General features: G+C 47.8%; 1 protein-coding gene across 3 annotated transcripts in view; it reads right to left on the minus strand.

Moving 5' to 3' along the window:
* Positions 1 to 3,069: 3,069 nt before the first annotated feature.
* WNT5B (Wnt family member 5B) overlaps positions 3,070 to 26,722 on the minus strand; it is a 67,850-nt gene continuing 44,197 nt past the window's right edge. For all 3 annotated transcript variants that reach the window (XM_064736081.1, XM_064736072.1, XM_064736090.1), the window contains exons 2-5: positions 17,560 to 17,690; positions 16,624 to 16,871; positions 10,963 to 11,255; positions 3,070 to 3,635 (exon numbers count right to left, since the gene is read on the minus strand). In XM_064736081.1, coding sequence (XP_064592151.1) covers positions 3,177 to 3,635; positions 10,963 to 11,255; positions 16,624 to 16,871; positions 17,560 to 17,690 — 1,131 coding nt within the window. In that variant the 3' untranslated portion in view covers positions 3,070 to 3,176. The remainder of the gene's footprint in view (positions 3,636 to 10,962; positions 11,256 to 16,623; positions 16,872 to 17,559; positions 17,691 to 26,722) is intronic.

The raw sequence follows: 26,722 nt of genomic DNA on the forward strand, positions 1-26,722 counted from the left end.
ACCAGGCTGACCTCCCTAAGCCTTACTTTAGCTACAAGATCTTCAATACCCATAAATAAACAAGCCCTGAGCTGACCTCTCTTTTGTAGCATTGTGCCAGGGCAATGTTTTGCTGCTGCAGACCCTCTGAGGCTCCTGCTGAGCCCCCCAGCAACCCCCTCCGACCCTGCAAGGTGCTGCTGTGCCAAATTGAGTGTCCCCACACAATGAGGGTACAGCTGCCTGCCTGCCAGAGTTAATGAGCAGAGAACCTCAGCCTTCAATTAAACTTTTTTCAGCCATGTTTCTGAAAGATCTTTACAGAAAAAAAAAGGAGGTATCCTGCTCCTTGTTTTATACAGAAGGAGGCTGGAGGCTAAAATGCAAAGAAATTAGGTAACTATGTGAAAATTACAAAGCAGATTATCAGCAGAGCTCAGAATTCAGCTCAGCTCCCAGCCCCACCACACCCCTTTCTATCACTTCGTGCATCAAATAAGGCACAACTTAAAATCCATCACTTTTTACCTTCCATGGGAAAGAAGCAGTTCTGCTGCAGCTTTCTCTTTGACTTTGGATTGCATCAAACCAGTCTGGCTGTGCTCTTATTTTATACTTACCACCACCCTATGGAGGTTCTTTTATGTGTGAGTGCCATTGAAATCAAGTTTAAAGCTAGAGTTTAGTGGGATCAAATTTTTGGATACAAAATTCCCAGAACATCTAAAATACTGAAACCTGAAAAAAAAAAGAGAGGAAAGAAATCTAATGGTCACTTCTATCCCTATATGGTCCCAGTCCAATAGGAACTGCTGGCTCCAACCAGCCTGCCAGAGGTCTGGAATGCTGGGACAAAAGGCCAAAAAACATATTTTTTTCCACCCAGACAACATTTTAGGTGGAAAAAGAAGGACATATCCAGGGACACCCAGATGAATAGCAGCCCTAACAATGCCAACTTTTCCGCTCTCAGAGTTGTTTACACCCACAAAATTGATTGTGGTGCCAAACCACAAGGAGAGTTGTGACTCCCTAAAATGTGTGGTCTTTATCAGAAAGGCCAGCTGAAGTAATTTTGAGCTATTAGACACATTAACAATGCCTGAGGGTGTCATACACAAAGAGCTGACACCTTGAAGCACTGATGCAAGAAGGATGGACAAGAACACGAGGTGAGGGTGGTGGGAGGAAAGGTCTTTTTCAGAAGTATCCAAGGTAGAGCAAATTTTATTACTGGGCTAGAAACAGAGTATCCCAGGAGTGAATAGATCACACATTTGATCCCATCTTGGGCTCAGTCCAACTCCCACTGAAGTTTAATGGAAGTTGGATCGGGCCGCTGCATTCACATTTTTTCCATGCATGGAAAACTATTTCCGTTACTTTGAATTACAATACCACTGGCTTTGGATTTTATATAATAAAGTAAATCTAGACCACTGTTTATATTCCAAAAAACTGCATTCTGGGATGCCAGCAAATATATTGCCTGTTGGATTTAAAAAAATAATAAAATAAAAACTGGACACATTGGTTTAAAAAAACAACAGTTCCTAATTATTAAGCATAATTTCTCTTCCTTGTGCTTTTCTGGAGTCCTCAAATATTTGAAATATGAAAGGTACATATAAATTGTTCTCTGCTGGTTGAAATGGTGGAATCTGTAAAACTGCAATGTTTTATAAGAAACAGAGGTTTAATATAAAAACAACAATCTTCATGACTGGCTCATTGCTTATCGGCGTATTTTAAGCATTTTAAAATTTACAGGGGAAAAAAACCCCAACACCCTTGTGGTGTCAGTAACAAAGCGGATGCATATTAGCAAACCCTCATATTTTGGGAATTGGCTTCTCTTGATTGTTCTGACTGCAAATGAACTCTGCAGATGCTGAGAGGTACAGGAAATGTCTTGTGCTAGAAACAGCATTTGCTCCCTGCTTTATGAATTGGATTGTACTAAAATCCCAATGTGGTAAGACTGATTAGCAGACTTTGGTAATGCCTTCTGCCCTGGTACAGCTTTATTACCAAGGAAATAAAACAGAGAAGACTTCCACAGTGAACACACACCCACACCCTGGGAGCAAACATTCCTGTGGTTAGCTGATGCCAGGGAAGAGCACAGCCCCTGCCCTCTGAAACAGAGCAGCAAAATAAAAGAACCTCACCAGAAGAATAAAACAAAACAGGCATATACACAAGTAACAGAGGGAAAGAAACGTCATTGAGGGATGTTTCATGTTAAAGAGAAGCTATACAGCTGGGCTGGTGGTGAGGAGGATTTAACAGAGCTGAACAAGGTGACCACCTGCAGCCACTTCAGAGAGGAGAACTGGCAGCAGGATGAGGAGTGCAGCCATGAGCATGTGTGTGTGTGCAGCACATCTTTCCACTGACAAATATACTCTGCAAACACCCCTGGCACCAGCAGCTTTTCCTCTCTATTGAAAAATGAAGTTTCAGCATGGGATTTAAAGGAAAAAGAAAGAATCCCTCACACACACAGCCACGTGGTTTGAGCTGGGCAGATTTCCCTCAGCCCAGGTGGTGCAGAAGAGCCAGGTGCTGGCTTCATGGACACTGCCAGGCTGCGCACTGGTCAGCCACAGGTTGAACCTTCCTTCCTCACAACAGCAGCCTGTGAACTTTCCTCTACCCCACTGTGGTCTGGGGAGCATCCAGGAATGGTTTACAAGACTCTGGATTTTAAGCCATACTCACATAGCCTTAGCTAACCTTCCCTCTAAACGTGACAAAGCCCTTTAGAGGCACCAAGAATTGGTTCCAAAATTTCCCAGTGCAGGATTTGAAATCTGAATAACTAGGACTCACCCATTACTGGCTGTAACTTCCAATGTGCAGTAAGTGTTCCAAAATGCTGAGATTTACTGATCAGAGAGAAGAAAAGAGGAGTGGGTTCTCTCACTGGCTTTCTTTCTGTAATGAAAGAGCACATGCTGGTATGCTTTGACTGAAGCATCCGAGGGGAGATGCACCCAAAGACAGATTCCCTGGCAGAACTGAAGGAACATCAAATTAGCTGGCCTGATGTGGGGCGGGGGGGGGGGACACTTCAAAACCAAAATGTCTCTTAAATAAGCTTCTTTAATTATTATAATCTGTTTATTTATACAAATATAAAATATATTTATATAGATTTATATAATATAGATTTGTCGCTTTGGCAGCTCCTTTCATTTACAGACGTACTGGTCAACGATCTCTGTGCACTTTTTACACTTGACATAACAGCACCAGTGGAACTTGCAGTGGCAGCGCTCCACCTGCACGCTCTTGAACTGGTCGTAGCCCCGGCCGCAGCACATGAGCTCGCAGCCGTCCATGCCCTCCGAGGTCTTGTTGCACAGCCTGCCCTGGGTGCCCAGCGAGCCCGTGGTCTCGTTGCGCAGGCAATAGTCCGGGCTGGGGTCCACGTACACCAGGTCCTCCTGGGTGGGCATGTTGAAGCGGTTGTTGACCAGCTCCAGCTTGCCCTTGCGGCTGATGCGCATGGCGGCGGCGCTGTCGTACTTCTCCTTGAGCAGGTCGCCCACCTTGCGGAAGTCGGCCAGCTGCAGCCAGCAGGTCTTGAGGCTGCATGAGCCCGACACGCCGTGGCACTTGCAGGCCACGTCTGCCAGCTTGTACACGGCCTGCGGGGAGAGAAATGCGATCAGGCAGGGCTGTGCTTGTTCCCGCTGCACTGGCAGCTGGCTTAATTACAGCGAATTCACGGCGCTCTCAGAACCGCTTTGATTATCCCGCAATTTCTGTTGTTTCGCCCTTCAGAGCAGACAAAGGTCTTCTCCTCCCCCTGTTGCGACTGCTGCGTTCCTGCTCCCTAAGAATTTCTATTTCTGGTTACACTGCCTGCAAACACGACTTCCTCACCCCACCTTCTTTCTGGCTTGGTAGCAGGGTCAAGGGCAGGAGAAAAAGAGAAGGAGCCCTCTTTGCACAGACTCTGGAAACTCCCCACCTCACAGACTGTGGGAATCCATAAAATCAGAGGGTTTTGGGAAAGCTGCAAAAAGCAGGCCCCAGAGACAGCAGAACTGTGAATAGAGCTAAGCAGGAGCTATGAGATAGCAGAAAAATTACATAAAAAGTAGAAAAGAAAAGACAAATAGAACAATGGTGTGTGTATTAACCCTTGTTTAGAATAACTCCCTAAGCTGCAGAACAGCGTATCTAGTGAGATATTAAATCTAGTGAGATATTAAGAAGCTCTAAGCTTGACCTCCACGGTGTGGCATGTTTTTCCCATTCAGAGCTGCAGAAAGGGAACACCTGGGAACCAGCCCATTTCCTACTGCCCGCACCAGGAACCAGCACTATCATTACAGGGATACATCTGCATCCTTTGGAAACAAATCCATGGGCCCACACCCTTTCCTGTCATCTGCCCCAACAGGAGCTCACCCAGGGGCAGTGCCCAGAGAGAGGCAGGCAGGGGTGGTGGTGCACAGGACACATCTCCCTGGAAGGCAGCTCAAGGTGTCAGCACTCAGGAATATCTAATGATTATCGAGTGCTTTTATTGAAGAGCTCTGGGTGTCAGGGGTACAGATCCAAATCTGACTCTGACATGGGTTCAGGATGAACGTGTTTTTATACCTTTATCATTCCATAACTACATATTAATTATTAAGCTTATATTGTGATTTCATCTAAGCATGGATTTTTGTAATTTCTATCAAACCCCCCAACATAGTTTCTCACGATTCTTGTCACGATTAAACAATAATTACACCCAATTACCAAACAATCATCGCACCTAACAATCATATCATTTATCACAGTCATTAAATGATTATACAGGTGCAGCCTGGCATTTTCTCAGGGCCTACCAGGCCTATCTTTCCCTTCTAACTTCCCTGAACATTCCACGATTTTAGGAACATTTTATCCCTGCACTCTCAGAGGCGCTGCTCCCCAGGCATCCCTGGCTGCGTTCCTGCGCCATCTCGTGCCCGGCTCCCTCCACTAGCACGGCTGTCGCCAGGCAGAACTGCCAGGATTTCAACAGCACACGCCAGCTTCCCGTGCTGTCTTCTCCCAGACACTTCCAGCTACATTTTCAGGAGCCTGCGGGGGCTGCAGATGCATCACACCCCTGGAAATCCAGCATCAAAGTCAGCACAGAGAGTCTTGAAAATTCAGAGTGTAAAACCCTCATCAGAGTGAGCTCAGGATGTGAAGGGAAACTCTCCTGTTTACTCTCCTCCTCCCCACGCTAGCTGGGAGGTGAGAGAAATACTGAGAAATAAAAAACCCAGGTTGGGTTTGCTCTTCCCATTCATTTCAGAGACAGGTACAAAAGTGCAATGCCACGTGAGCTCTGTCAGCTCTCAGGCACTGGCAGAGAGAGCTGGGCATTCCCTCACTGTCAGAGCTGCTCTGTGTCACAGCAGCTTAACCCCCAGCCCTTGGCTCAGCATCCCCTCACCATCAGGCTCACATCTGCCCTCCCAAGACCATCCTGCATCCTGCAGTGCTTTTGCCAGACCCTGCATGCCAAGCAGAGATGTTTGGCATCAGCTGCAAAATTACCACCAGCTGTATCTGGTGGGGGAGAGCGAGGAACACGAGAACAAAACAGGGTGCTCTGAAAGAGATGGCCACGTGTCTTCCAGCCAGGTTTTCTGCTGAAAAAAAGCAGCCAAACGCAGAGGTTTCTTTTTTGTCTCACTCACGGACACAGAAGAAAGCTTCCCAGCTCTCTGCTTTCACGTGCCAAGATGATTAAGGCAATTGAGCATACTGCAAGCAAAACCTTCTGCATACAACAACCTTCTGGACCAGCAGGGAGAGGTCAGAGTTCTCCCACAACAACTGGTTGCTCCTTGCCCAGCTAATGTCTAGTGCTTTTGACAGCTAGTGAAGATTCAATTTGGCTTAATGGCTAAATCACATGGAGGCCAATCCAGCTCCTGAGAAAGTCAATGGAGTGAGCCCTTAAAACAGAAAAGCTTTAGTTCTGCTCCTCAGAGCTCAATTTACCAAGGCAATCCCTCACAGTGCAATGTAACAGCTCCAAGCTGGGAGTTAAGCACTTGTCTTGGATCAAACTACAACTGCAGAGGACCAACCACACTGTTACCTAAGGATTCCTGCTGTACTATGACCAGACAGGCTACAGCTAAATTTCCTGAGCACCAGACACTTACTATATCCTCACTACACTGCCAGCCTGCTTGTTATAAGCCTGTGTTAGCACTTTTTGGTTATGGTTCTGTCAAATCCCAGGCCACTCATGCCTCCCTTGCCCTCGCATGTGTTTTTATAAAGTATTATGATTCTTCCTAATCCTGGGCTTTGTTCCTTTAGAAAAACACTGCAACTCAATCCCCTTCAGTTAATGTCATGGGAATGAGTTCACTCTGACTTGGCTTTAGGCAACTGATGCTCAAAACATCTGGCCCCTGTGGGCAGGAGCTGTTCTGGGGAAGGAGAGTGCCACCAGAGCTCACAGGTGAGCACAGTGCCCCTCAGCCCCCACAGCCCCCACCACCCACGGGCTGTGGAGCCAACACAGCTTCAGCTGCTGAATGACTCTCCCACTGTCCCCCTTCACTGCCCAGAGGAGGAGAGGGCAGAGGAAATTGGAGAATTCCTCTCTGACAGAGCTCAGGTCAAGGTAGAGAATAACAGACCCCACAAGCAGTTCTGAGGGCAGGGCCTGACCGATGGCCATGCCACTTAACCAGGCTGAAAATGCCTCTAATGGAAGGGCTTAAAGCCCCTTCCCATAAGCCCAAGTTCTCTTCCAATTCTCTCAGTGCAGGAATGGGAGCAGGAGGAGAATTAATGGGTAATTCCTCTGTGGTCAATTAGCCAGACCCCCTTGCAGGCTCTCGAGGCAGTGGCCGGAGTGACTGATGACTGAGGGCTGCCATATGCTCAGTGGGTAAACACAGGGGAGGACTGACGGACACAGCCTGCCAGACAGAGCCACAGATAAGGAGGGGGGCAATAGGAGAGCGTAATGGAGACCAGTTGGAGGAAAAGACAGATGGAAGGAAAGGACATATTGAGATAACAGCCAAAGACAAACAAACAGCAGCAATAAAGCCAGAAGCCACCACCACAAGGACTACAATGTGGAGTGAAGGGGTGATGGGGTCAGGACTGCCTGAGAGACAAAAGACATCTGATTCCCTCCTGTCCCCCTCCAGCTCCTGAGAGGCACAGAGAGAAGGGACAATCCTCTCTCCTGCCACCAGAGCTCCTCAGGATTCAGGGAGAACTTTCTCATTCATAGGAAACTGAGTGAAGGGGCATGCCATCAGCTGAAACCCTGGCTGTGAGAGCAGGGCAAGGCTGCAGTGGGGTGGCAGCTGGTGGTCACTCTGCAGTGCTCACTGCTGGGTCTCCAGCAGTCCTTTGCTTCCAGCATAAACTTCTGGGAATGGGGACTTAACTCGTATGCACCTTCCTACTTTACAAAACTAGTATCTCAAGTTTAGGAATGCAGGACCGGACAGGACCTCCTGGGTTATAAAGTGTGATGTCTTGCTATTGTAGGCACTGCTTCAAGTAACATTTTCCCCTAAATGCACAGGATGCCTTTTTAAAAGCAATTAGATTTTCAGCCACCACTATTCTGATTGCCATTCCAACAATAAAATAGCTTTTTCTGATTTCCAGCCTATATGTATTTATTTTATGCCCATTTGCTATTGTGCCAAATTGGCCTTTTGCTTAAAAAGTACTTTTCCTTCCCTATTATTTCTCCCATGAACACAGACATCAGTCATATCCTCTCTCCACTTTCACTTTACTAGCCTGAAAATGGCAAGCTGCTCTAGCACACGTTCTTAAGAAAAGATTCCTATCCCTTGGGTCAGCCCTAACAAGCCTTTTCTAGTCTGAGGTCATTTTACTTGGGAATATGAGAACACACAATACTGTGGGGCCTCACGAGAGCTTAATACATGGCATTAGTATTCCCCCATGTTGTATAAAAAGACTTATGTCTAGTGTGTTACAGGATATTTACCACCTTCCAAGCCATATTACATCTGCAGCCATTTGCAGCCAACTGCTGCAACCAATTCTTTCCTACTCTTTTCCTAATGACTAAAGATGTATTTCATGCAAGGGCTCAAATGATGGTCTGAATGTTGTTTTACTGAGTGTCATCAGCTGCTGTACAAAATTCAGATTCTCCTCTGTGGTCATAATACCTGCCACCTTTGCATCAACAGCAAAGTTCACCAGCCCATTCCTAGCATTTGTGTTGAGGCTCAGAAACAAAAATCCTAAGGGCGAGTCGAGTCCTTGATGAGTTCTCCTAATTAAGCTCCACTAAAATCAAGCTACATTTTTTCACACAACTTACTGACATCTTTCCTTGAACCAGTCTCTTGTCCATCTCATAGTTACTGCAAATTTCATTGCATTTTCCAGTTTTACCAACAATTTCCCATGGGAGAAATACCTCAAATGTTTCACAGAAGTTCACATAAATGTGACCTATCAGATCTAGTCTGCTTTTAGAAAATCAGTGTTCTAAATCAGATGTTCTAAATGATTGTGTGACCAAGCTTTGAAAAAGTCTTCTCAAATTATTTCCTACTTTTCTCTGAGATATCCAGTGTCCCCCACCCCAACTCAAAGCCCCAGGGAAAGCACTCACTCACTTTGGTACCAAAACTTCTCTGCCTTTAGACTCAGCCCTGTCCTCACTGGCTCTCTCCTTTCTTCCAATCTCCTCCAGTGTGCAAAGTTTAGAAAACTTTTGCTGTTTATTTTATTAGCCTTTTCAAGGTCTGACTCAGCGTGAGTTTTACTGTTCTCACCTCCTCTTTACACTTCTTGACCTCTAAGACAGAGCTTTCCATTATTTATTTGCTATCTTTTTTTTTTTCCCCTCCAATGTTAGCAGGCTCTTGATCTATTCCTAACAGCTTCTCTGTGGCAGTTATTCATTCAGTGAGGTCTGGATATTCTTCCTACAACCTTTTTACTCTTGTTGGCATGCAGAGTTGTAATGGCTTTAGCATCCTGGACTTGAAAAACTTCCAGACCTCCTCCACATCCAGGTTCCTCAGCTGAGCTTATTAACCAGCTCCCTTAGTTTATAATATTTTTTTGTTGGTTTTGTTTGTTTGGGTTTTTGTTTTTTTTTAATCTATGAGCTTAATTACACACTGCTTAGTCTTCCCTTTAATTTAATGTAACCTAAATTAATAATTTAATCCATGTTACTGCAGTTCACCTGGCACCCCAGCCTAGGGGCCACACTCTGCCTCTGGACCCCTTCAGGCTCTTGGAGTCTCAGGTTCACTCTTTGCTTTAGGCAGGGCATTAATCTGTAGTAGAAGTTCATGCTCCAGACATGTAGGATGTCCAAAGCAAGTAATTCAGAAAAGAATGTCACATTCAGGCTACTGCCCCACCACACACACCTCCCATTTCCTAAGCAAATACAAAGCCTCTGCCCAGCCAAGCCAAAAAAAAACCCAATCCCAAACCAAAGCTCAGCTTTCAAGTCCAGTTTTTCACCTACTGCAAATTCACCCCAATTTGATTTTGCAAAAGAACCATGAATACTTGCAATGCTTCAACCTGACACACTGATTTCACAACCAAATAAAATGGAACAAATCATCTTTGGTGTCAAAATGAAGCTGAAATTACACGCAGAAAAGACAGACATCCAAGGGAAAGGGAAACATAATTCAGTAACAATTAGAAGTAAGAAAGGGCAGAAAATTGATAAGGAAACTAAGGATATTATTTAGGAATGTGCAGAAGAGCAAGACTAAGTAGACTTAATGGGATTTTTTTAACATGAATTAGAAGTAAAATTAACCTTTGAAAAGCTTACTTCTAGGGAAGAATGACAAAAATTTAAAACACCCTGGGGAAAATGCACAAATGTTCAAGTTAGTATTCCTGTTCTACTTTTGGAAAGAGGCAAGATTACACAGCTGCACTGCATATGAATGATGCTACACCTTCCAGGCTATTAATCACAGACAGAGGAATTGTGTGAAAAGCAGAAGTGCATACACTGAATGCATGCAAAAGGGGTATGGGAAAATTGGAAAGGGTACACTAAAGTGACAGGAAAATGATTTGATGGCTGATGGGAATCTCTGAAAGTGAGAGAGTCTTCAGTGCTCAATCTTGTTTGTCAAGAAATAATGGTGAATAAATTACAGTAGATAAATACTTGCATGCCAAGGAAATTCTGACTACTAAGAGGGTTTTGGATTTAGCTGTAAAAGTCAGAAAAATAACTGACTGGAAGCTGGTGTCAGATAAATTCAAATGATCATCAGGTTCAGAGCTGAAACAGTCATTAATGCTGACATCATACTACAAAGGGAAGTGATGGATTCTCCATCCCTAGGGGTCCTCAGATCACAAGTGTGAATCTTCTCAGAAAATGTTTGCCACCTAAAAGCAAACTATTTATTGTGCCCAGTGCCAAGGTAACTGAACAAGGCCTGAGTTTCAGAGATAGCCAGGCTCCTGGCCTTATATTCCCAAAAATCTAAATGATGGCAGTAGAAAAGAACTAGGGCATAGGTTGGACTCGATGATCTTAGGGGTCTCTTCCAACCTCATTATTCTGTGAGTCTGTAACACTATGTGCCAAAAGGTTCTTCTTTCCACCACCAGCCTGTTACTCTCAGAGCTCTGGGAAGCTAATTTCTTAGACATAAACCTTAAAAATGGGCCATAACAGCACCTAGTTTATTTGGAAAGGGCTTAAACGTCTACATATGGGTGCCATACAGTATCTCAAGAGACCCCAGAACTCACTGGCAATGGAAACCTGACATTAAAACCGGAATACTGTCAACATTGTAATAGTCACAAGAATGCAAAAAACACAACTGTATGCTTTTACTGGGACATCAAGGGATTATCCCCCATCAAACCCTCACAGAATTTGCTACCCAGCTACCCCCACCCTTCTGTCTGTCCCCCTGACAAACAGGAAAGGTCCAGCACGGCTCTTACCCTGCGGCCAGCCTCGTTGTTCTGCAGGTTCATCAGCATGCGCGCCTGCTCCTCGGAGCCGCGCACGTAGTTCTTCTCCCTCTCCTTGGCGTCCACGAACTCCTTGGCGAAGCGGTAGCCGTACTCGACGTTGTCGCCGCAGCCGCCCCAGAGCCAGTCGCGGGGCAGGTCCTTGGGCCGCGCCGTGCGGCTGCAGCCGCAGCTGGACAGCTCGCCCTCGCGGCACGCGCGGCTGATGGCGTTCACCACGCCGGCCGCGCTCACCGCGTACGTGAAGGCCGTCTCCCGGCTGCCTGCGAGAGAGGGGACAGCGAATTAACCACACAAAGGTGTCGTTTTGTGGGCTATGCGCAGCCAGGAGCACGCAAACAGGCTCCTGAGAAGGTGCACGGAATCTACTGGAACTAAAGGATGTGATGGTTGAGCACAAGGGATCCATCCCGTTCTGGATTGCAACTTCAGCCTCTTTCCCCTTCACTTATCCTTTCTTCTTTATCCTACTTCACCCTTACTTCTCTTCTCCATGTGTGGACCCTCTTATCCTTTCATTCTAGCCTGGAGGAAACTCTCAACCAGCAGGAAGGTGAAAATACACTTGCTGACTTAGCCACTGCATTTGCCATTAATAAAAAGTAACAAGGTTGGGTCTGTGCAAAAGGAGTACCCTGCTTAAGCCAGTTGCTGCTCTGGAATGGCTTTCATTTAATTGGGACATCAGTCTTTGTGGGCTCCTCTTCATTGGACTGGCTGTAGTTTACGTAAGATTACGTATGATTACGTAAAATTATTTGTAGACAAAGTGAAGGAAACTCATTTTTACACTGCAACATCAAGGCAGGGGCTCTTCCACTGCCTGCAGAACTGCAGTGCTGGAAGAAGTAAAACTCCCATGTAGACCATAATAAATGAAAAGACTTTTCCATTAGCAGATTTACTAGGGACTGCCCTGCTTGGCATGCATGCCCTATGCAGCTGGATCAGGTCTCCAGCTCGGTTTTCCTGGCAGGGATTCAGCCCCAGTGTGACCGGGGCACCAGCACAGCCCGAGCACTGCATGAGGCCAAGCACCACGAGTGCTGAGTGTCTGCGGAGAGGGAGAGGGACTAGGAGGCAATCCACACCTGCACTCTCACCACATGTCTAATAAATAGCTGAACCAACACCTTCAGAGCCATTCTGCTCATCACCAAACCTGCAGGTGATAAAGAGAACAACTGCCAAAGCTTCATTAGAATAAGCAATCTAATTGTGAAGGGCTACTCACACCAAACCCCAGCAAGATGCTCTCAAGCAAATTTTGCTGACTTCAAAGGGCAGATCCTCAAAGCATGGTTTATCACCAGCTCAGGAGGCTCCCAGTGCCAGCTCCCTCAGCAGGGCTGAGCTGACACATTTGGTGTGCTCTTGTTCCAATTTGCACGTGCTGACAATCCCTAATTAATAGCAGCTTATCACCAGCTTAGTGGTAATGACCCAAGACAAAGGCAAGGCTGTAAATGGCACCCACCTGGCAGAAAAACTTCGGATTTTTTCACCCCACCTAAATGAGAGATGAACACTAAGGGTTTCTGCTCTGGAACACAGCTGATAAAATGCTACATAACACAGAAGGGAGGTCTTTACTCGCAGGTCATTAGAAGAGATCTATGCTCACCAAACCTCCCTGGTCCAAGATATACACAGGAGTGACTCCTAGTTAAGGCAACTCAGATGAGACGGGCCTGTAAGGGAGTTAGGGTAATTCTTCAGTAACCAAAATCAAGCTTTTACTCATCTAGTTTGTTTTCCATGTTATGAGTCTTTTAAGGTAACAGTCCAATGTGGAGTTTTGCCCCTACCTGTATGGAGAAAGCCCTGAGGACACACCAATCACCCTTTTAAAGAAGAGCACTTTCCTGTCTATAGAGATCAAAATACATGCACAGGAAAGGACCTCACACTGTGACAGCCCGTGCAACAGAGACTGCATGACTCCAGGTGCTTAGCATCCTTACAGCCTGACCGAGACCCCTGAAAAGACACTGGGATTTACACTTTCACTGTCCACATTTTAATAATCTCCACCTGTCAGATGCAACAGCACAACTGAGTGTATAGCCCCTGCATCTGCACCAGTCGTCCAGGCTGCTGAGGACGGTGGTGGGACAAGAGGCTGGAACAAGTCCCAGCAGGGTGGGTTCTCCCTCCCAAAGCAAATACTTGGAAAAGCATTTGGCTTTTCGTTTGTCCTCTCAAATTCAGCCCAGCTCCGCGCTGTGCTGCCGTCTCCAAGAACTGGGGCGCTATTCCCGAATATTATCCACAGGGCTGCGGGCCCCGGGAGCTGTGCCCGGCGGCGGGAGCTCGGCGGAGCTCTGCTGCCCTCCTGTGCCCGCCCGCCGGGAGCGGGGCGGCGGCTGCGGCTGCACCCGGGGCACCGCCGGGGCTGGAGCCGCTCCGGCATCGCCTCTCTGCAGCTGCTCGAGAAGGAAACGGGAGAAGAACGCACCCCTACCCCCGTCGGGGACACAAAAGTGTGTCGCTTTAACTTTTTCATTAAAAAAGTTTTCGTTTCAGCCCGCTGTTTTTAAAAGCATTACCCTAAAGTTTGTAGATCTCGAAGAAAAACAAGGGAAAAAAAAATTCTCTTTGTTCTCTGCTTTTATGACTGTCTTCTTTCTTTTTTTTTTTCCCTTTTAGCATTTGAAAGGGCAGAAGAGATAAGATCTTTGGCTCCAGAAATGACTGGACTAACCTGGAAACCCCAGCCTTGCATTTAGGATTCCTCTGGAGGAGATATGTTCTCTCCTCCCCTGAGGAAATTCTAACGTGACCTTTTGGGGTGCTCTGTCCTCTCCCCCTCATAAATGCAGCAGTAAGGAATGTGTCTGTATGTAATGTATAGAGCTATATATACACACATGTGCAGTCTAAAAATCTGCATTGACAGAACAGGAAGCAACTTTGGAAGGATAATTTTTTTACATTATATATTGTTACTGAATAAACCCCATTTAAAAGCTAAGAGCAAGTCTCAAAACAACACAAACACTAGGAGAAAACAATGCTCCAAAGCAGCCTAGTTCAGTGCTATGGGTGCCCCTCCAAAAGCTTTGTATCACTGGACTGCCTCACTCCCATGAAAAGCACAAAATGAAGGTGTAATGATTAAACACAGACCAACCAGCTCTCCTTTCCTGAGCAGAGTCAAGTTCTGTGAAGGGGAAAGGAAACTGATCTTCCAGGTTTCTAAGTGCTCTCACACGGATCTCCCAGGCTTTGGCCAAGTCAGGTTCTCCTCCCCTCTCACAGTCCAGTGCAGCTCCAGAAATCCCATAACATGTGCCATGCTCACATCGGTGGGTGGGCAGCAAGGGTTGTTGGCACACTGTGCCCCTTCTGGGTCCTTCTTATCTCCCTTCCTCTCCCTCCCCACAGCAATCTGGCATGTCTGTGCACTCTTGCAGATATTCTGGTCTCCAGACCTTTCTCGTGCCATTGGCACCGAGTACAGAAAAAGGGCTGTGGTCCAGATTTGGGGCTCAGAGGTTGAAAACAGGAGACAGACACACAGTGTGAACCCAGGGAAGAATGACTTTATATCTGGCATAACCTAAGAGATTGAAAGGCTTTGTCTTCTTCGCCAGTGTGGAAAATCTATTTGCTGCAATGATAAGCAATGACTCATTACAGAGTAGGAAAATGTAAAAGCGGAAGGTGAAGCCATAAAAAAAGAGGAGAGGCAGCATCTCCCTCCACAGCAGCTTATCACTGACACAGATAACAGCCATGAATCACCAAAGATCCTGGAATACCCCTGCACACCTTTAGTGACATCTTTCTTTTGTGCAGCCTGGCGCTGGAGCATAAACACCTGAATGTGCTCTAAGTGAGCAGAGATTGGTTCCAAAACTCTGTTGGGACAGGTTTGCAAAAATGCATGCACACACAAACCAAATGGCAGGAGCAGGACTAGTGGCCATACCCATCACCCACCTACAACACCTCTGCCTTCACCAAAACACAAAGAAATTTACTCCCAATCTTAACTCATAGGATCAAATTTGTTTTAGTGAGGAGAAATCCTCCCACTTCTACTATCCACTCTAGTTCCTTCTTCCTCTACACATTCTGATTCTTCCAGAGCTTTTCATCCTTCAGCTCTGATCTTTGCTCCTTCCTACTTCACCCTACTTCTCTTCTCTCACTGCACTAACCCAGAGTTGAAGGAAGCTACTGGAGAATGAGGATTGCTCCAGAAAGGAAGATTCCTACTTCATTGCATCCTTGTGGAGTCACAAGTATTTCTCTGGGGATTTGAAATTTACACCATTCTTTAGGAGAAGGGAGTGACATCAGTAAGGAGAGATGGAAGTGTACTTTCTGTCCTTTGGTGGATGAAATTTCAGTTTTCATCCCCCACAGCACAAGTTTTAACAATGTGGGATTGCATGCAGCCCCATCTGGCCACCACCCTTGCTATCAGAAAGTGAGAGATCAAGGATGCACAGATGCCTTGGATGTGTGTCAGAACTGGAGGAATTTCCAGGAAACGCCATTTCCCAGGGGAGCACCCCAGAGAAGAACTGTTGGGGTATGAGCTGGGCAGAAAGGGAGGAATTAGAGCAGCTCTGGCGTGCTGAATTAGGAGTTCTGCAAGATTGAGTAACACGTGCAGAAATATCCCTAGAATTCTCTAGGGTGACACATGAATTTCAGGATCAAACAGAAGAGATCACAGGACTCTGTGCCCTATCTCCTAAACGCCCCAGAGGTATTAAAGATGCATTGTCTCTCTGTGTCCTGCTGCTTTTGCAGTTCTTTTGAGAGTGAAGCCAAAACCAGTGTGAGCAATACTGGGGGTACAGGAGCTGAAGGTCTTTTTCCATCCCTCGAGCTCACAAGCGAGAAATAGTTCTGATTCTTCTGTGTAAATGATTGGCTTTGTGGGTGGGAAACAAAACCTTCAGACAGGGGTTGTGGAGAGTGAGGGAGTGTGTGTGTGTGTGTGTGTGTGTGTGGCTGTTTTAACACCTTTTCTTTATTGGCCTGGCTGTCGGACATATCAAACCGAGCCCGGATTTCTCAGTTTCTTGCCATCAGATGACTGCATTTCAAAAGGAGCTGGGACAATGTAGCTAGGTCACACCTCAATTCAAGTGCAGCAATGGCCTGTCAATGTGCCTTTTACGGCCAGCAGGGCAGGAATTATAAAAATCTCCTAGGTTTACACAGAAAATGGCAGTGCGGGGAAGTGGGGGAATTTCCATGCCCGGAGAGTCCATATTTCCCACATCTCAGGGCTGCATTCCCCGTCGGAGATGTTGGGAACGATAACGCGGGGCCATTGTTCCTGCCTGCGGGTTCTTCCCTCATTACCTTTAAAGAAGCCCACCACACAGAGGCAGTCCCCTCTTCCTGACCTTCCCGCGCTCCCCCCATAAGGAACTGTGTCCCCCTCGCCCCCCTGCCCCTCCGAGGGGCATCGGTGCCACCAGGCAGGCACAGGCAGTGCTCGGGCAGCGCCTGCACACCAGGGAATGGGGAGAGCTCGTTAGAGGCAGCTTTAGGAGCCGCGCTAGTGGGGCTCATCACTGCTGCGTGTGCATTTGAAGGACAGAGGCACAGAGTGGCCCAGCACTGCACTGCTGGGTGTACTTCTGTACTTCCAGGTGCTCCTACCTATTTTCATGACCCTGCCAAAGACGGAAGTGTTATCCACCGTGCTGCAGTTCCACCGCCGCTGCCGAAACTGGTACTGGCACTCCTTGATGGCGCTGCGGGCGCCTTCCCCGATGAACACCATGTGCTCCTGGTAGAGCTGGCAGAGCTTGCGCTGCCCGGGGGACAGCCCCGGCAGCTGGCTGCACACCGGCTGGGCGCCGATGATGTACATCTCAGGCCTCTGGATGGGGTTCATGGCCAAAGACCTACGATGAGAAAAACATCCCAGGGAGTGTGGAGGGAGCGGCCCCCTCCGCGAAGCGCCCGACACCTCTCCCCACCAGCCTAGCCCAGCCCAGCCCCGCTCCGGGAGCCCGGGCGCATTTCTCATGTCAGCTGCCTCCCTCCGCAGCTCTGCCAGATGCGAAGCTTTTCCAGGGCTGTAGCGGGAGTAACACTGCTCGTTTGTAACCCGAGTTTAAACACAGAGGACACCCGGGATGGGGAGGGGGCAGAGAGAAAGCTCAGCACTTTCCCCGCAGAAGAAAGCCAGCAGCTATTTTACACAGCGCCAGCGAGCGATGCCTGCTGCCTTGGAGCCAGGCTATTTTCCGCTCTTCGGGGGAAGGGGCTCCGCGGCTGCTCCCAGGGCTTTTGGCAGCGGCTAGGAAACCTTACCCATCCACTCCCTACGCATTCCCTACATCCTAAAGCCCGGACGGCATTTCAGCGAGCCCGTACAAAAGGAGCCCAGAAATGCCTGGAGGAGAGGGGCTGCGTCCCACCACTGCCGAAACCGGGCAGAGACAGCGGGAGGGGGGAAACCTGGAGAGAAGCTGCGAAAGAAGCCCGGGGGCAGGGAAGTTGCCGCGGAGGGCGCAGGGCAGGAGCAGTCGGACGGTCCCGGTCCCCGGCCCGCGGCGGACAAAGGCGCCGCCGGCTCCCCTCACTTACCACCAGGAGTTGGCGTCGGCCACCGGCGAGGTGCAGCTGCAGAGGAGCGCGGCGGCGAGGGCCAGCCTCGGCCCGGTCATGGTGGGCTGCGGGGGCAGCCCCCGCCGAGCCGGCCGCCGGGACGGGGCGCCCTGCGGAGAAACGCCGAGAGAAGCCCTGGAGCGGGGCCTGCGTGCGGCGGGGGCGCGGCGAGCTCAGCCCGGCTGCCGCCCCCTCCCACCCCGCAGGACCCTCCCCCGGCCGCCGCCTCCCGGGGGCTCCGGCGGCGGCCCTGCCTCCCTCCCGCCCGCCCCCGGCCCGCGCTGCCGGAGCCTCCCCGTCCTGCCGGGGGCAGCGCACAGACGGCAGGGCTGTTCTCGCCCGTTGGGAGGGTCTCCGGGAGCCGCCGGGCAGCCCCCGGTTCGGCCGCCTTTGAAGCGCGGCCCGGCCTGGCGGTGCCGGGAGCCCCGCGGCCGCAGGTGTGCGGGAGCCGGCGGGGCACATCAAAGCGCCGCGCTGGCCCCGCTGCCTCTGTAATGCACGGGCGGCTCGGAAAGGAGCGGCCCCCTCCCCAAAAGGGCCTCTGAAGGCCCCCACGCCATGGCCCCAGCCAGCCCCGTGCCCCGGGCAGGGGTCTGCGAGGCTCGGCCGGGCCGCCAGCGACGGGCGCGGATAGGGCTGGCACCGGAGCCTGATGGCTTCATGGGCAGGGTAGGTGGACAGGAGAAAAGCTTCAAAGGTTCCTCTTGTCCAAACACCCTCTCCCTTTCCCGCTGGAGACACCGCGAACCTCAAAAGCAGGGCAGTTCGGCAGCTCCTCAGCCCTGCCTGTCCCGGACACCGACAGAAAGCAAACGCAGGCGTCCTGCACCGTGCAGGTACTTCTAACGTGCTCCTCACACCCTGCCTCCTCCATGTCCTAGGGACACAGCCACCTTATCAAACCATCGACGCTGCCGCTGCTGCCTCCATCTCCTCAAGGCTTCCCACTGTCCTGTCCTACCTGGCACCAGACACTTCCCACCTCTCTTCCACGGAAAAATGCCCCTCTTGCCCCAGCCTCCTGACCAGGCCTGCTGTCCCTCCAGCCCTGCAGCAGCGGGTCCCTAAAGGCCGGCTGGACGTGCGAGTCCCCCCGGGCTGCGGGGCACACGAGTACCCAGCCCTGCCGTCTGCCTCGGGAGCAGCACCCGAGACATGAATCACCAGCCTCGGCAGCCCAGACTGCTGAAGTATATTTTTTATCGAATTCCTTGCACCCGCCACGGTGGACTTGCTGTGTTTGTTTGCAGCACGCTTGGCTTCCTCCCCCATCCAGATGTGCTGTACCTGCAGCTGGTGGCCCATCTCACCTGGCAGGCAGATGTGGGGCTGCAAGTGCCAGAATTAGCCTCAGGACAAAAAAGCCTTGTGTGACCCAGCACCTCGGTGGGAGGGGAGTTTTACTGCTTGGGCACAGCGGGATCCATGTCTGAAGAAAACAGGGTGACTTTATTCACATCTTCTATATCCTCCCTTTTCCTCCTCCCACAGCCACGAGCGTGACGAGGTGTATGTGTGTATAGCCACGCATACATGTTTTGGGTCTGTTTCTACAGGGAATAGACAGAATGGAAAGTTTATCTCCCTGAGTCTGGGGAGGAAGGAAGTTATGTATGGATGAATGGCTTTTCCATGACAAACAATGAGTCTGCACAGACATGGTGTGATGTCACCTAAGGAATTTCCAAGCCAGCCTCAGATACAGAAAACCTTTTCGCTGGCAGAGATGAGAGCGTCCCACCTTTCCATCTCATCACAGCCAGAAAGAAGAACTAGGGCAAGGGGAAAAAAATAAAAGCCCTCACTGTCTCACACACACACAAGGCATGTGCCATGTAAATAGATGACATGATGGGAGAAGTGTATCTCCAGGCTTTGCCCTCACCCTGCGGATTCTGAGAAAGGAGTAAACCATGGCGAGCCGCCCGGGTGCCTCTCCCAGCCAGGAATGTGAGACGGCAGCAGCTGATGAGGCAGTTCCACAAACACAGGTGATGTCAATGTCCCTGTGAGCTTCCCTGAGCACATGTGCACAGCCAGGACACAGCACCAGGCAGCCCTGCACTGGTGTCCCACTGACAGCACCACGGCGTGGTGGAAAATAAAACCTTTCCAGCTGGGAAAGCCTGGGAGATGCTCATGTGAAACTTGGTCCAGAAACACATGGCATTAATGGCATATCTCATTTTAAATATTAATATGCACAGGCAGACGATGATTAATAACAGTAAAGTGTTATGAATACTGCTGGCAGCAACCTGACTGCCAACGAGCACAAGCAAGCGCTTGTCATCTTGTCTGGAAACACAAGACATAAGTATTGCTGTATGGGATGAGATGGCTTATGCAGCCAGCCTAATATCCTGTCAAAGGTGGCAACTAAAGGAGTTCCTTCAGCAGGAGAGGTCTCAAACTCTGAATTCTACCTAAAATCTGCTGTTGGTGAAAGCAACTGCCATTGAACTAATATGTGAATTATGGAAGTGAGTAATTTTTAAGCTGCTGGAAATAATTTCTTCACTGGCTGTGTTTATGACTTCAGATACAGTGATAATAGCAGGTGAGGCATTGCTGCAGGGATTTAGGCTCAGCCAGCAACTTCCACAGCTAAAGCTGAAGAGCACTTGCCTGGTGGTCTGAAGAATAGGATCTTCCCCTCTTGTGTTGGTTCCTACTTGCCACCAAAATCCTGAATGTGAGGTTTTGATTTCGTAAGTAAAAAGCTTGGGTCATTTTTTAAGCCCAACTGCAGGACAGGTTCAAACAGCTTTGAGGAGTTGTTTGCTCAAGCAGGGCTGGGTGGGAGACATCAGTGAAATTTTGTGAGGATGAGAGATGGAGTGAAGCAGGGCTGCTGTGGGCTGGGATGAATGGAGTCAGTGAAGCATTAGGTAGGACCAACCTCACTGCAGGCACACCACGCTCCTGACCATCATCTCTGTCCATCCTTCCCATCCAAGTGACTCCAAATCAGCAGGAGCCTTCTCACATCAACTTAGACCACTCCTGCTGCACTAGGAGGAGGAAGAAGAGCGGGAGGAAGAACTCCAAAACCACAGGTTGCTCTTACTTCTATGGTAAAAGGTCCCATCCCACCCCTTCCAGTGGGCATGGATCACTCAAACAGCAGAAGTGAACCTGCTTGAGCACTGCAGGTCTGATGCTTGCACCCAGAGCACTAAGGATCACCTGGGCCAAGTAAGGAGCTGTTGCCTGAAAACAGGACATGAATCTCAACCCTTAAATGTTTAATGCTTCTAAGAGGGCAGAAGAGTGGCAGCAAGCCTTCATCTTTGTAAGCCTTGGCATTCTGCTGCATTCAACAGTCTGCTGCCCTAGGCAACTGTCTCCTGTGTTGGCTGGCTGCCTGAAATTTGTACCTGTGTTTGCCTTTGTTCACTCTTCAGAGGTGACAACTGTGCATGAAGCATAAATTTACACATCCAGCTTCCAAAGTCACAGAGGAGCAGTTGGAGAGCTATCACTGCTTTCCCAACACTGTCCCTGCCATGTTTGCTGGAGGGAAGCTGCAAGACTCCAAGAAAGGGAGGTCACGTCCATGAGATCATTTGCAAGGATTTGGCAGACTGTGAAAAGAGTTGAACCCTTGCTGGAAGACAGCCCTGATAAATGAGAAAGAGAGGGTTACTCATGCAAATTCCTTGTCCTACCATTATTGTTTCTTAAAAATTCAGGATGTCCCCAAATGTGACACAGATCTTTACTGAGTAATATAAGGAGTGCTGAAAGAAAACATCACTTCCACATAACTCCAGTGTTCGTCATTTCTGCAACTTGTCTGATTTCTTCTGGTCTGGGGAGAGCTGGACATTCATTCTTGCTGTAATGATCAAGAGCTTGAGTTCCTGTTTATTCTTGCAGCTTGACTGGAGTTCAAGGCTTGCTTTTAACGCCTCACAATGTCCAGTGCATCCAGGAACACTTACTGCTTTTCTGACACAAGACGCTTCTCCAGATGTGAAGGATATTCACTGGAGTAGAGTCTCCTCTGCTTTAGGAGCCAGTAGAGATGCACTGCCCAGTGTCATGGCTTAACTCCTCTTCTTCCTCCTCCTCACCCCAGCTTGTGTTGCTGAGCACAACTTCATGTGGTCTGGGGTATCCCTTTGGCCAGTTGGGATCAGCTGTCCCAGCTGTGTTCATTCCCAGCTCCTTGTGCACCCCCAGCCCACTCAGTGGCAGGGTGGGGTGAGAGGCAGGAAAGGCCTTGACACTGTGCAAGCCCTGCTCTGCAATAACCAAAATATCCTGGAGTTATCAACACTGTTTTCAGCACAAATCCAAAACACAGATCCACACCAGCCACTATGACGAAAATTAGCTTTACTCCAGCCAAAACCAGCACACCCAGGAAGGAGGCTTTCCATGTGCTGCTCCAAGGGGAATCCCTGCCCCCTGGTTCTGTGCCATGGACCTGCTGCTGACAGCATCAAGAGATGTATCATAACGTCCTGCTATCCATCTGCTTCTGGCAGACAGGCCTTAACCACAGCTCTTACTAAGACTTCAGGAATCTCATTAAAGTCACATACTTGCCCATTCAGCTGAACCAGTTTTAGAGGGAGTGTAGATTAAAAAAAAAAAAAGAAAAAAGAAAAAGAAGACAAAAAAAGCCCAAATCACTTGAAGGTAAATTGTAGTCTTCACACAGAAACCTAAATCATCTTTTATCTCACCACACCCTGACTAGTCTGGTCCTGTGCTGCTCCCCTGCTGCCAGCCTGTCCTCTCTCAGCACTGTACCACCACATTGCTGGTGTCAACCTTCCCAGATCTAAATGCACTTATTTGTTTGTATTGCAATTATTACTTAAGCAGCAACTGGAGCCACCTCCATAGGTCCAGATACAGCTGGGGTGTTACAGAAGGTGTAACAAAACCTTCTTAAAGTATCCCACTGTATCATGTCTGCCCTTTTGTCTTGACATTGCCTCGCCTCACTGAATTGTTACGCACTGTCCGTCTCTGCTGGAAAGGCAGATTATTCCTGCTTATATCCTGCTTGTTTCTTTTGGTACTTACAGGCTCAGTTTTATCTCCTGATGTGTTCATGCAGTACCTTTTTCTGCATCTCATCACCTGTCACCCCTGCTGACATATCCAGATTTCCTTTCACCACTACCTTGCCCTTTCATTTTTCCATGACTCCCCTGGCCAATGACATCCAGCCTCACTGTCACCAGGGCATGTAGTGCAGCAAATGCCAAGATATACCTGCCAGTCTCAGCAGACTCAGTGACAGCTGTCCCTGAAGTGCCTCACGAGGGAGAGCAAAAATGGAGGAAGCTTGCAAATAAACCAGACAACAAAAGCAGCCAGATACAAAACATTTTCACCATTTAAAACCAGAATATGTACGAAGGATAATGACTCTATGAATAAAACAATTTCTCATTTGTGAAAGATACAAAATATATGTATAGCCTAATGAACATTGTCATTTTCAACACAGTATTTCATGACAGGCAATGAGCTCACTTGGAGCAAGACCATCTCACCCCCTACAAGAAAAGAAGCAAACTCCAAAGATTAATCAGGACATGATTCTTCTTCCTCTCAAAGGGATTCAGTGGTACTCATACTCACTCTTACAGCAGATTAAATCCTAGTGTTGAGCCAGCCTGGTCCACTGAGACCAGCACAAGATGTCCCAAAGAAAAGTGCAAGAGATTCAGCAGAAACTGCATATGCTGAAACAAAGCTGATTTCGATTTTTTGAAATCGAGAAAGAAGCAACACAGACCCATCCCTGCAGGTATATAGCTGTCTGGAAACTCTCCACATTTGTGATATTCCCATGGACAGATCCAAGCCATCCAGTTCCATTTTACATGAGAAATCTATTTGCATGTTGGCAGCCTCAGCTGAGAGCCAGAGTCCTAAACCAGGACATGTCTAGCCCAAATTCTGCACTTCTTGTTCCCACGACTATAATACCAGGGTTTCTGGGGCTTCAGCAATCATCCATAATCACAAACTGAAACCTTCTTAGCGTCCTCTATTTATATGGGAAAGTCCCGTAAGAAATTAGACCGGTTCTACTATGTATAATTATAAATCTAACAAATCTAGATACATATATTTGAAAGAAGTACCAAGCATTATCCTCTGCTGACCAACCAGCAGATTATTTAAGATGCCCACGGAGCCACAGCTTCCTTGCCAGACAAGCACCCCATCTCCTTCAATTGCACTAACAATTTCATCTTCAGAAAATGTTCCCCAGGCCCCATCAAAGGAGCCATGGGGGTCAGGTTGAAACACAAGCCCAGGCAGGATTAGGAAGCCCACGCTGCTGGTCTCCAACATCAGATTTCCAAGAATGAAAGACTCCATTCCTTTAGGCCATCTAGATAATGTCTAGCTTTCCCAAATGTTAAATTTACACAAATTTAACAAACCCTAGAGGAGAGTAAGACATGAGAACAGTGAAAAGAAGAACATCCATCCCTCCTTTGTTTTCCAGAGGCCAACCCTGGGAGCTGGTTTGCTATCTGCTTTATCTGACCACAGCACAGACCCTCAATGACAGTGACAGGAGGGCAGCCCTGGTCCTGCTGGGAGCTGATGCTGCCTGCAGGATTTGGGTGAGAACTCCAGGCTCAGACTGTGGTGGTTATGAGCACAGCCATCAGCCCTCCTTGGAGGTTAGGAAGCGTAAGAACACAAAGTTCCCTGACAACATGAGCAAGGAGGCAGAACAAGGCAATCCAAGTCAAAGCAACTTCTTTGCAGAGATTTTGGGACAGGCCAGGGGATGGAAATAGTTGGATGACTTTAAGTGTTCTCTTCCTCACTCTCATCTTGGAAAGCACAGAGCACCTTCAGCCCCCCTAAAGGGCTGTCCAGCTACTCCCATCCCAGTGAAACCATCCCAAACCAAGATTTATGTCCCACATCTCACAGACCTGGACCTCATTTTTGCTCTGGATATAGATTCCTTTTAGCTTGTTCCACACTCTGTAATCATTACATCGACTGCCAAAGGAAATCAAATATTCAAAGTACAGTTGAGCTGTTGCTGCAGTGGTTCTTCATTCTCCAGGAGTGAATGACTGGAGGAAATGGAGATGCACTGATTACTGCTGTGTCTTGCACATTCTGCACCTCAGTGAAGGTCACAGGGACCAGCCTCAGACTGGGTCAGACCAAGACCCTCCTGTCAGTAAATCACTGCCAGCAAAGCTTGACATGTACCTTTCCAAAGAAAACAGTAAACCATTGGAATAAATCCAAATTCATTATCATTTTTACCCTTCCTAACAGACTCTTCAAAGAGGTTCTTATAAAGTCTAGTCTAATAAAAATAATAATGGTCAGCTTTTCCTCAAATCTAGACTGGCAAAGCAAGCACATACACCCATCCCTTAAACCCCACAACCCCGACAGCCACTATTTTTCCTTACAGAAAGAGAAAGAGAGGGGCAGGAGGGGCTGAGTGACAGGTTGGAACAGTAAAACCGTGGTGCAGATTTACTCCATTCAGTAAAGCATTAAACCAGGTGCCTGAAAGTAAGAATATCCCTACTCATTTTTGCTGAATTGGGATCAAAATTAAAATCTGTTTGTTTTCTCCGTTCTTTCAACCATCAAATACTTCTGCTGTCAATTAAAGATTGCTCCTGCTCAGATACAGTGGATTCAAATACAGAAGGTTTTGGGAATAATGCCCAAGTGTATAACTGCATCATCTTCATAGTTTTCACAAATAAAAAAGAGAAAAAGCTTTTTTTTCAAGCATGCTTACTGTGTTTTATATTAAAAATAAATTTATTAAAGGTTGAAGCACCATAAATAAAGCCCTGTCTGTATCAGGAGATTACACCAATTTAACCAATTTCAGAATTTATCTTCTATACCGTCACACTTCAATGAAGGAATTTCCTGTTAATTCTGGGTGCAAGAGATTTAAGCTAAACCTATTCAAAGTGTCTGGGGAATAGACTGCATATACATTTGTACCAAAAAGGAGATTATTTTTTATCTCAACTTCATGCTAGCACCAATCACTTACGTGCAATTTGAACTGCAGAACATAAAGGTATCCTGTTACAGATCTTGTTTGTAAGTTCACTGCCACAGGCCCAGGGCACAACTGCACAGAGAATGAACATCAGCCTCTGGACAGGAACTACACAAAGCTAAGATGCTGCCAAAGCCTCTGTGTTATCAGGTCAAGGCCTTGAAGTGCAAGAACACGATAGCAAAAAAGGGAAAAAAAAATCAGCATGTTAAAAAGCTGATAACAAAGCATTAGCTTGAAAGATGGCTCTGTGTAAAATTACCTGATTTGTAAGAGATGAAGTTTCCAGTATTTGTGCTAGCATTTGCTGCTTTGTAAATCCTTCCCAAAAAGGAAAAAAAGAACAACTGGAAAAGTAACTGAAGCTGTTAGTGCACTTTATTCAAATTTGTTCATTTTCATTGACTTTACCTCAGTTTTCAAAGCATATTATATAGATATTTTAACTGCCAAAGCTATCCAAAAGCTTTCCAAAAAAAGCTGTGCTTTTTTCCTGCTCCTCTCGCCAACACGAACTCTAATGTGACATTTTGGTGCAGACACTAGAATAGCATCCATCTCCTCCTCCCACAGCTCTGCCTGCCCAGCAGGGCTAACCAAAATCAAAACTTGCTTTACATCAACACAGCCAGTGCAAGTAGTCACCAGCCTGGCTTTCCACCATGGGGAGGCTTTCTGAGCACATCCTGCACTCCACCAGTGGCAATTTCATCCTCCAAAGAGCTCAGCCCACACCTAGGCTTCAAAACAAGGAATCACATTTCAGAGGTGCCTGTGGAAAACTCTGTTTTTCCTTTCCTGCTTTGGACATGAAAAATGTTGTAGCCACCAGAAACGTAACTCCAAGGGGTTAAATTATCTGAAAAAAGCAGGTGCTTATCTAACACCTCATCTACTCAGAAAGCAGTGTACAAGCCCATGAGTGACTGGCAACAGAGAATTTGGCCCTGAGAGTCCAGATTGCAACACCCACATTTTGCAGCCCTCCAAATATGGATTTAAAAGTCACTGTTCCCACAGCAGGTGCAGCTGGGCTGGATAAGCCTGCCCAGTTCTGATCCTGCAAAAGTATTTGGATATTTTGATATTAGTGTATAT

This window comes from Zonotrichia leucophrys, chromosome 1A, assembly GCF_028769735.1.
Source record: "Zonotrichia leucophrys gambelii isolate GWCS_2022_RI chromosome 1A, RI_Zleu_2.0, whole genome shotgun sequence".
Taxonomy (NCBI): domain Eukaryota; kingdom Metazoa; phylum Chordata; class Aves; order Passeriformes; family Passerellidae; genus Zonotrichia; species Zonotrichia leucophrys.